Source organism: Silene latifolia, chromosome Y, assembly GCF_048544455.1.
Source record: "Silene latifolia isolate original U9 population chromosome Y, ASM4854445v1, whole genome shotgun sequence".
Lineage (NCBI taxonomy): Eukaryota > Viridiplantae > Streptophyta > Magnoliopsida > Caryophyllales > Caryophyllaceae > Silene > Silene latifolia.
Window position 1 is genome coordinate 49,030,575 of NC_133538.1, and position 10,970 is coordinate 49,041,544.

General features: G+C 33.0%; 1 protein-coding gene across 1 annotated transcript; it reads right to left on the reverse strand.

Annotated features, from left to right (window-relative positions):
• Window positions 1–10,082: 10,082 nt before the first annotated feature.
• On the reverse strand, window positions 10,083–10,463 carry LOC141628009 (protein FAR-RED IMPAIRED RESPONSE 1-like). The gene has a single exon (XM_074441201.1). It carries the CDS (start codon window positions 10,461–10,463, stop codon window positions 10,083–10,085), a length of 381 nt encoding a protein of 126 aa, XP_074297302.1.
• Between the last annotated feature and the right edge of the window lie 507 nt (window positions 10,464–10,970).

A 10,970-nucleotide genomic window follows, 5' to 3' on the forward strand; every position in this document is an offset into this window, starting at 1 on the left:
CGCCACCACTGCCACTACTACACTCCACGACCAATAACAACCACACGACCCTTATCGCCACCACCAACTAGCCGCATCACCACCACCATATCACTACTAGCAACACTCACCCACCTCCTTTTATTTTAAAATTTCAGATCTACAAAAAGTTAAAAAAAAAATGAGGAAGGTCAACGGCGGTGGGGTTTATTGGCGGGTCATGGTGGCTGAGTCGAGATCTGAGTGGAGAGGTGTCGATGGTGGGTGTGGCGGTTGGCGGTGGGGTTTATTGGCGGGTCGTGCGTGGGGGCTGTGGGGGTAGGGTGGTGGTAGTGGGGGTTGGTGCTCGGGTGGTGGTAGCGTATTTGGGGTGGGTTGTTGTCGATGGTTTTATGGGGTTGTGGGTGTTTTTTTTTTTTTTTTCAAATTTAGTTTCTCGTTTTTTTTTTTTTTCCGACTTCCTTTCTTTTAAATATCGTCTTCTATATATTTCGTATTTCAAATATCGTATTGTTTTTTTTTTTCAAATCCCGTCTTATTTAAATTCATTATGTTATCTATTTTTTTCAGATCTCGTTTTTATGTATATTTAAAAAAAATCGCATTATCTCTCTCTTTTTTTTTAAAAAAATAGTCATAGTTATTGTTTGTTGTTTTTCAGATTTGGTATTTAAAATGTTGTACTTATTTAAGTTACACTTTTTTCCATTAAAATTACACTTTTCTCCATTAAAATTACACTTTTCTCTCTTAAGTTATTTTTTTCTCTGTTAAACTTACATTTTTCTCCATTATTAAAGTTATACTTTTCTCCATTAAAATTACACTTTTATCCATTAAAATAACACTTTTTTCTATTAAAGTTACATTTTTTCTGTTAAAGTTTTATTATTAAAGTTACACTTTTCTTCATTAAAATTACACTTTTTTCTATTAAAATTACACTTTTATCTATTAAAATTACACTTTTTTCTGTTAAAGTTACACTTATCTCTATTAAGGATACCCTCCCAAGGACTAAAGTTATACTCTCAATGGACTAAAGTTACACTATCAAAGGACTAATGTTACACTCTCAATAGATTAAGTTACACATTGAATATGGACTAGATATATACTCTCAATGAACTAAAATTATAATTTAATGGACTAAAATTACACTTTAGTTGACTAAAATTACACTTCTGGACTAAAATTACAATTTAATGGACTAAAGTTACACTTCTGGACTAAAATTATAATTTAATGGACTAAAATTACACTTTAATGGACTAAAGTTACACTTTTAAAAGATTAAAGTTACACTTATAAATCACTCAATTTACAATGAGTTGTGTTAAAATTTGAAAAAAAAAAATAATATTTCTCAAAAATTGACGTAAAATTGCTTCAAAATTTCAAATTTATCGTAAAACGCAAAATTTGTCGTAAACTTGCTTCAAAATTTGAAATTTCAAAATAATATCCGTTAAAACCGCTCTCTTTTTTGTTAAAATTACACTTTTTTTGTTAGAATTATACTAAGTGTCATAAAATTTGTATAAATTTTCTCTCAAAATTTTTTTTTGTAAAAACTTGAAAATATAAGAAGGCAAAAGATAGTGTTAATTGGGTAGAATAATCAATTAGTGAATGTATGATTAAAGTTAGAGAGAGAAAGTAGAATTAATTAGTGTATAAGAAACTAATTAGTGTTAAGTGTATTTTTTGCTTTTAATCTTAACCATCAATATTGGAACATCCAAGAGATGTAGTGAGGACTTAGGGACTCAAAATATATGAGGGACTTATATGAATTTTACTCTCTCTCTCTCTCTCTCTCTCTCTCTCTCTATATATATATATATATATATATATATATATATATATATATATATATTCATAGTAATCATACATATTTTGAGAGGATATCAATGTGATAAATGAATAGAAGCCAAAGCTTGGAACTGTCAATCGTCACAACGCTTGGGTGGCCGGTCACACTCCTTAGAATGGAAAGTTAGAATCTCCATATGTTAAGGCCATCAAAGAGAAAATTGTAAGTTTGAATAAATATGTCACTCCTACCACTGGTGGTCGGTTATATAATTGTGAGTTTAAATAAAAATTAGTTGTATAATGGGTTTTTGTGTATGTAGAGGATCTGTGAGAAGGAGGTAGAGGAAGGAAAGTGGAAGCCTCAAGGACGTGATGACATTCTTGATAGGGCAATCGGCAAAGCAGAGTATCTAGGTCGTGTGAGAGGGGTATCGACACATGTTGGTATCACTAAGTATTTTGGGAAAACTACTTGAAGGACAATGAGTGGTGATGATAGGGTATATAAATACTGTATTTTATTCATCATAATTTATATATATATATATATATATATATATATATATATATATATATATATATATATATATGTATATATATATATATATATGCTAAAATAATACTACTTATTTTAATCATATTTATTTCTACTACACACCTACAAACAATGGCCAGGTTGATACTCAGAATGGTGGAAACGGGGCATAAGCTATCTGAAGAAGAGTTGGTTATGGTTAGGCAAGTCATAAAGGAAGCAGGGGAGGAGAAGGAAAAAGCGGGCATGCGAACTGAGGATGACATGACAAAGGAGAATGAGGTGGGAGTCGAAGACATGCCAAAGGATCAAGAACGGGTAGTTGAAGAGGAAGCCATGAAGGCCGTGAGGGAGGAGGTGGAGGTAGTTGATGATGACACGTTCTTATCATCTCCAAATCCAGCTTTTGACGAGGTATTAGCTACTACGACTAGTTTATAATTGATGTATATATACTAATTAATTAAATTTATTAATTAAAGTAGTGCATGTATATATACTAATTAATTAAAAATGTGAAAGGCGTTTGCAAGAAGCCTTGTATTCTTTACTACAATGCCCCTGCAGTAGCATCCGGCTAAATTGTTGTTGCTAGGGGAGCAGCGTTCTATTACGACCAGATTCAAGAAGTTGAGGTTGAAGGCATTGCCCGCCGTCAGAAATGGAGGGAAGTGGAAGTGACCGACTTATATATGGAGGAGTATGGTACTCTATAAGTACCACTTAGTGATAATTGGCGTTTGCAAGATGTCGTGGGTTCTATTGTGCAATGGCCTGAAGCATTCATTAGTGTTGACATCTCCGGGGTAGTTATGCTAAAGCGAACACATTTTATATAATGAACGCCTTTAAATTTATTAGGGTAACCTTATCTAACATATAGTAAGTATTTCAATTTTTACATTTGCAGGAGTTACACGAAGCCATTATGGCTGAAATTAGGACTACTACATCAACACCCAAAGTCATTGATTCGACTGCCTCTCCACCCAAAATTCAAGAGGTAGTAGTAATTTGAAAAATAGATTGTGAGTTATTTCTTTTTTTGTTTTGGTTATTTAAATTATATATGACGTCTCGTGTAATGTATGTATGTATGTATGTATGTATATATATATATATATATATATATATATATATATATATATATATATATATATATATATATATATATATATGATCAAATGATCAAATGAGTTATGGTACTTTTGGTGAGTTACCCCTCTAAATCTGGACCATTCATCTAACATAAGATATGTGGCTGAGATTTAATTTTACATCTCATATATAAACCAAATTTTTACAATTCAACTTCTTTTTTTGCCCACTTTTCTCGTCAGTTTTTACTCTTTCTCTCTCTCTCTCTCTCTCTCATATTTTCGTTCGTCCATTTTTACAGTTCTTCATTTTCGTTCGTGCTTCTCGTCAATTGAACATCAATTATTGTGCTCAATTTGTTCTTTCTTCTACTTAATTATCGTCGTTTTCTCTCATAAATCGTTGTTCTCAATTCGTTCGTGCTTCTCAACAGGTAATCAATGAAACTAAATTTTTCCGCTGATTTTGCATTTGTCCTCTTCTTGTTTTCTACTTGATTTTCTTTTGTTTCCTGTTTTTATTCTTTATTTTGTTTAGTATATAGTTTAATTTTGTTTGTTTTTTTTGTTAAATTAAATTTTTTCATTGTTTTCGCATAATTTAGGGTTTCGTAATTCATTTTTTCATTTTTGTATCTTTTGTTGAGGTTTTTCTTTTTGTCTTGAATTCCTGTACATTCTAATGAACATAATGTGTGTTTGTTTGGAATTATTTTTGTTTTTGTAATATATTGATGTTGTTATTGTAATGTATTTGTGGTAGTTAATGTAATTTAGAAAATCAGTTATTGTAATGAGTATTATTTTAGTTATTGATCTTTGGTTAGTGTTTTAAAGTCAGTTTTTAGTCAAGTCCAGTTATTTTAATATGGAAAGTTTGTTATTGTAATATATTGATGTTGTTATTGTAATATAGTGATGTTTATTATTGTAATGTACTGGGATAGTTATTGTAATATAGTAATTTAGTTATTCTATACTTAGTATTATTTAGTTATCATTTTAGTCAAGTCCAGTTATTGTATTAATGTATCCTGATTATTGTATTATTAAAACTCAGTTATTGTATTAGTTGTTGTCATATTTTTTGTGTTTATTCTGATAATTTTGTATTTTGTTGCTCAGTGATAAAAACAAATGGGTCCTAAACGTAGCAGGGAGCCTGAAGATGGTAATAAAGCTGATTTGAAACGCTCAAAAGTAAATTTTCCAAAAAAAGAAGCTCAGTAAGGTTCCTGGAACTCCAAGATTGAACATGTGAGTATATGTGTCCTGCCCCCTATTATGAGTTTCTGTTTATTTGATTTGTCACTCTTTTTATATTTTGCTTGATTTTCCATTTTAGTGCTGCAAACATTAAAGTGAGCCGTCGTCCTAATGGTTAGGTTAATCTGGTAAAACAACTTGGTCCAAATCAGCGAAAGGTTGTCATTGAGATCGGATTTGGTGGTTGGCTTGATTTTAAAGTGAACAGTTTGCCATTGGGTGTTATACCATTGTTTATAAAACACTTTAATGCTATTGCTCATATTTTTCAAGCAAGAGATGTCAAATTTTTTCTGTCAAAAGATGATGTGTATGATGTTTTTGGATTGCCAAATGGTGGTGATAAGGTTGAGGTTCTTTACACTGGACATAGTTTATTGTCTTCACAAGAAACGTTGAAAGTTGAGTTCCGGAAGAAGTTTAATGTAGAAGGGACAAATTATGTTACTATCCCTGCTGTTTATAATGCAATTACTGATATGGGGGATGATGGGGGAGATGAATTTGGAGGTCAAGCCAGTGCTTTATGCTATGTCCATTGTCCTTGCTCCCCCTTCAAATTATGGAATTGACTTTTCAATTCTTAAAGCGGTGCAAGATGTTTCACGTATCCACCATTTGGATTGGTGTGGGTATGTGTTTGATAAATTAGTCGAAGGTGTTGAGCGGTGTAGAACTGGGTCGTCTACTTTGCGTGGTTGCATACTTGTTGTTATGGTGGCATACTTCCATCGTATGCGTTTTAAGGAATATATAATGTCTTCTAAGTCTCCTCTTATCAAGCACTGGGATGAGAAGTCTTTTGTTAGTAGGGGTATTTTAAAGCTCAATTCTGGTTCGCTAGGGAATGGGGAATATGTCAATGGTGTGTATCCTGTCTGCAAACGCTTAAGAGAAGCTAAAGCTGCTGAGGTACGTGCAGTCGTTGATAAACCTGAACCTGGGAAAAAGTATATGGAACTGCCTGACTGTTTTGATACTGATGATGTTATTCGAGCAAAGGCTGCTGATGTAAGTTCCAATCATTCTTCCCATCATTTTTTTGTAGTTATTGTAAAGGTGTAGTGTAGTTATTTTAAAGCTTTGTAGCAGTTATTTTTTCCAATTATTGTAAATTATTGTAAAGACTTAGTATAATTATTGTAAAGACTTAGTATAATTATTCTTTTATTTATTTTTTGTTTTTCTTAGGTTTCCCAAGCACATCTTTTGATGATGAAGAGGGATGTTGAGATATTTCTCCATTTGTACACCCAACGGAAGGAAGCGATGGGAAAGGAGTGTGGTTCTTCAACAGTTGAAGATTCTTCGACAACCACTTCAGTTTCTTCGACTCCTGCTTTTATTAGTGACGATGATTCTTTGTTCACTAAATATTTCAATTTTATTTGTGAAAAAGCTGAGGAAATGAAACAGGCGGGAAGTAAACTGCCGTTGTATGAAAGTTTTTGCAAGGAGCATGAAAAGGGAAAAGATGAAAGGAATGGGGGTTTAGCGTTTGTTCCAGAAAAATATAAGGTGGTTTATTCTCGGGAGAAAGGAAATAAGATCCCTGATGTAGCGGTTCAGAAACCGAATGAGGAGGTGCCAACTAATGACGGCATTGATAATATTGATGTTGAGAATGAAGCTGTGGACTTGGGTAGTGTGGATGACGTTGTTAACAAAGTTATCAACGAGGCTGTTGTTGGGGCTAGAATGCAAGATAGTTCTGTTATAAATGCTTACCTGCTGCATTCAGACGTTATGCCTGAGCATACATATTTTGGGAATTGTGGTATAGGGTCTGATTTAGATTGTGAATCACCCAATCCTGACGCAGTTGTAGTGCCTATTTTTTTGTGCGAGTACAAGAAGATTTTTGCTCCTATTTTAATGCGGAGGAAGACTGTACTTGATTACTGTTTTCTGCACGATCATGACCTACAAATTGGGTAAGCATTATATGTTTTTCGTTTCCTCTCTTTTTTTTTTTTTTTTTTTTGCTAATATATCTACTTTTTAAAAGCTTTTATTGTTGTTTGGGTTTTTGTTTTTACTATATAATTTGTTTCCATGTGGCAGGGAGGATTTGGTTGTGTTTTCATTTTACAACATGTTAACTCGAGATGACATTATTTCACTGTCTGCTAAGACTATGATCACATCGAACGTGATTGATTGCTGGTCATTTTCACTTAATGACATGCTGGTCAAGGCTGGGAAAGGGTTATCCCCCACAAGAAGGTTTTTTTGTACAAGTCATTCGGTATGTGAAATATTTTTTATATATTTCTGTATCAGTAAATTTACAATGGTTATGACAGTTATTCTATTGTAGTTACTTGATTATTGTAAAGCATGTTAGTTGTTATTTTATTCAGCTAAACAAGTTTTCCTATTCTTCAATTTTGTTTATTGTTTCTTGGATGATTACAATCTTGCAAATGAGTATGTTCCTTTTTCTCCAAACCCAATGAGAAACAAGTTTCTGTGATTATTCTAATACTGTATTGCAGTTATTGTATTATACAAGTTCAATTATTCTATCTTTTTTACAAGTTACAATAACTGAGTTTTCATAATACAATAACTATGTTATTGTAATACAATAATCGATTATTGTATTACATTAACATAGTTATTGTATTATGAAAAACTCAGTTATTGTAGCTGGTAGTTATTTTTTTTATATTGTTTTAAAATATAACTAAGCTTTTTTTTACTCCTTTGCAGTGAACTTTTGTTTTATGCGAGCAATGCTATCTTGGATAGGTCTGATATTCTTTCTACGAAGCCCGAAAATTACACTGAGTTGCGCATAATAGCTGCCTGGTCAGTTGTCTTGAATTTCATGGAGGTTAAAGAGAAAGAAGCGCCAGTGATGATGTTCCTTGGGACACAACATATGGTATGATCTGTTTTTCATTGTGTAGTTACTGTAGAATGTTTAATTATTTATCTTCAATGTTCTTCACACTTTTATGGTATTTATAGGGAAACTTTAAAGACATGCTAGAGCAAGGAGGGGATAGTGATGATGTAACTGACAGCCTGAAAGACAAGGTTGTGCAGTTTTGGTCCTATTTTTTAGGTGAAAATGTTGTAAGCTCTGAGATCGATGTGGACCTTGTCTTCATCCCGTTGTCTTTAGAGAAGTACTACTTTTGTGTTTGTTTGAACTTTATGAACAAGACGGTTGATGTGCTGGACCATACGTCGCATAAACATTGGGAAAAATCCGATTGCAGTACGTTTTTCTAACTCCTGATCATATACAAATCCTATTTTCAGTCAGAATTATTGTATTGCTGTAACAAAGTTATTGTATTGTTTTAAACTTGTTATTGTATACTCGTGCTTTCTAATTCTTTTTTTTTTTGTTTGTACATGCTGTAGGTTGATTGTTTTTCTGACTTTTTGGATACAAGGAAAACAGTAAAAGAAGGAGTTCTCATTAACACATTTACATTCGTGAATGTTGATTTTGAATAGAAAGCGAATGTCAAGGCTGATAAGGAATCGGGATTTTTCACCATATTTCACATGCTCACATATGAAGGGAAACACGAGAAGGGATTGTATGCGGTTAAGAAGAGAGTTGAGTGGATTCCTATATGGCTTGAGATGGTGGCTATTTTGTTGATGTCAGATGCCAACGAGTCAAGAGCGTCTCTTTTGGAAGAAGTGGAAATTTTGAGGGGGAGTATATTGGAAGTAGAGAAAGATCTTTTAAAAGATAGAAGATCAGGGAGGAAAAGGGTTAAAACAACAGCCGTTAATGGTCCTTCTCGGAAAAACACATAAAAGAACAATTGATTGATTCTAGATGGATTTAGCGATCAATTCTAGATGGATTTGTCGGATAATCTAATGTTTAGATAGTTGTTATTGATTGATTGAACAAATTTTTTCAGATAGTGTTTTTGTAATGCCTATAAGCTGTTATTGTAATATCTCCAGACAGTTATTCAAATGATCAAATGCAATTATTTTAAAGCTTTCATGTAGCTGATTATTGTAAAGCGTTTGCCCAATTATTTTAAAGCATACCTCTGATTATTTTAAAGCTCTCGTGTATCTGATTATTGTAAAGCTCTTCCCCAATTATTTTAAAGCATATCTTTGATTATTGTAACAAATTGGCAAGTGTAAAGCATTATCAATTACTGTAAAGCATTATCAAATTAATATATTTATGGAAAAAAATCAGAACAATTTCAAATAAACTCAACATCAATTATTATAAAGCATAATTGTGATTATTGTATAGTTTTCACATGATTATTGTAATAGCGCAAGGTATTATTAAATGAACAAAATCAGAACAATTGCAAAAAAATTCAACATCAATTAATGTAAAGCATAACTTCGATTACTGTAAAAGTCTAACACACTTATTGTAAAGTATACCCCTGATTGTTTGTAAAAAAGTCTAACACAATTAGTTTGCAATCTTGCGGTTATTGTAAAGCATAATATGGATTATTTTAAAACGTAATCTTGATTATTTTAAAGCGTAATGCATTTTTCATTCTTCTTCTTCATCTTCATCCTCCATTTCATTTTCCTCTTCATCTTCTTCCTCCAAAGCATGCTCAACAAACAGATTTGGACAGTTTCTCTTGTCATGGTGTCCCATTTGTTTGCAGTTATTACATAGCCTCTTCGGTTTGCTCGCCTTCTCAATTGCCTTATCCTTGTTTGATTTCATTCTCTTGCCGCTTCCTTTGTTTTTTGCAATCTTTGGTGGAAGAACAATAATATTTGATTTTGCTGAACAACCTAAGAGCATTTCAGTTCTTGTTCCTTTGTCAAGCTCTCTTTTGTTGGATTTATTTTCTCTCGGAATTGTAAAAGCATCAAACTTAGCTCCTTGATTTGATTTTCAGGCATCGAGTTAAGAACACTTATTGTTGCATAAAACTCTAACCATACCCTTGATAATTCCAACTTTCTCAAATCAGTGGGATCGTAGTCTTGCAATAACTTTCCATCCAGTCCATACAAGGCCTCCTATATGATTTCTTCGTCCATCTGGTTTTGATGTACTGCTCCGGTATGCTTTGCAGTCCTTTTCCCGATATAATCCATATAATGTGTTTACAAAGGATTCCTTTCCTCTCAAACATCTTGCACGTACATGTTGTTTCCTTTGATTCGTTATTGTGAGCAACCTGCATTATAGTGTAGTTATTTTAAAAGGCAAACATAGTTATTATGTAGTTCAACATGAATTATTTTATGCAGACTAGCAATGAACACCAAGGTAGAAGTCCTTCAGTTTTTTAAATGGTAAAACACGGTTATTGTATTCTTTTATCACAGTTATTGTATGTTAAAGTAAAAAGACAATTATATTTATAAAATTGAATAACCTGAAATATTCTATGCTTCCTGTAGGCATCTTAAACATTTATAATGTGCATGTTTCCTTGCTCAGAAAACCCCCTAACGGCACACGAACAGGGAGCCATTTGCACTTGCTCTTGGAACTCATAGAAAACAGTATGTGTGTAGATTTTAGAGGCATGTTTCTCAATCATTATCTTAGAAGAGACATGTGGCAATGTGCTGTCACTTGCAGCATCAAGAAATCTGTGATTATAGCGTTGTTGTTCCATTGCACTCTGAAAACGCAACCAAAATTCTACAAGTGTGCCATCTATGCTCTCAAATATTTTGAAATAACTGTTTTGACTCTCTGATCTTTGTGTAGTTTTCAAAAGGCAGCCTAAAGGCAAATCCCTAAAGTAAGAAGGTATCCATTTGTGCCTTTTGCCATACATGTATGTCAACCAAGTATTATCATTCAACTCAAAGTCATTAATCACTTGAGTCCATTTCTCTTCAAACTCAATGGGTTCCAAAGTCAGTATCCCAAACAACTCCACATATCCGCTCAACAAAGTCAGTCTCTATTTTGACAGGGATTTCACTGAACAGGAATACCATGCCAGAGGTTTATATGTAGGGTAATCTAACTCAAACAATTCGCCTGACTAGTATTATTTAAGTAAAATAATAGGTAACAAATAATAACACAGAGATTTTATACGTGGAAAAACCCTGGGAATAAGGGAAAAAACCACGGGCACCAAGCCAGGAGTGATTGTTACTATGATTTTAGATAGCCTGACAGAGTATTGGTATATCAGGCCTGACAGGCAAAATTATAATGCTTAAGAATACACAAATGTAAGTAAGGATGAGAGAGGGTGTAATGTCCCTTCTGATTTTGTCTTCTCTTGTATTTATACTTGTTTTCACCGTTTCCTTCTCTGCCGTTTAGGGTT

Coding starts and splice junctions, on each gene's coding strand:
- LOC141628009 (XM_074441201.1), bottom strand. CDS start 10,463: ATGTATGGCAAAAGGCACAAATGGATACCTTCTTACTTTAGGGATTTG.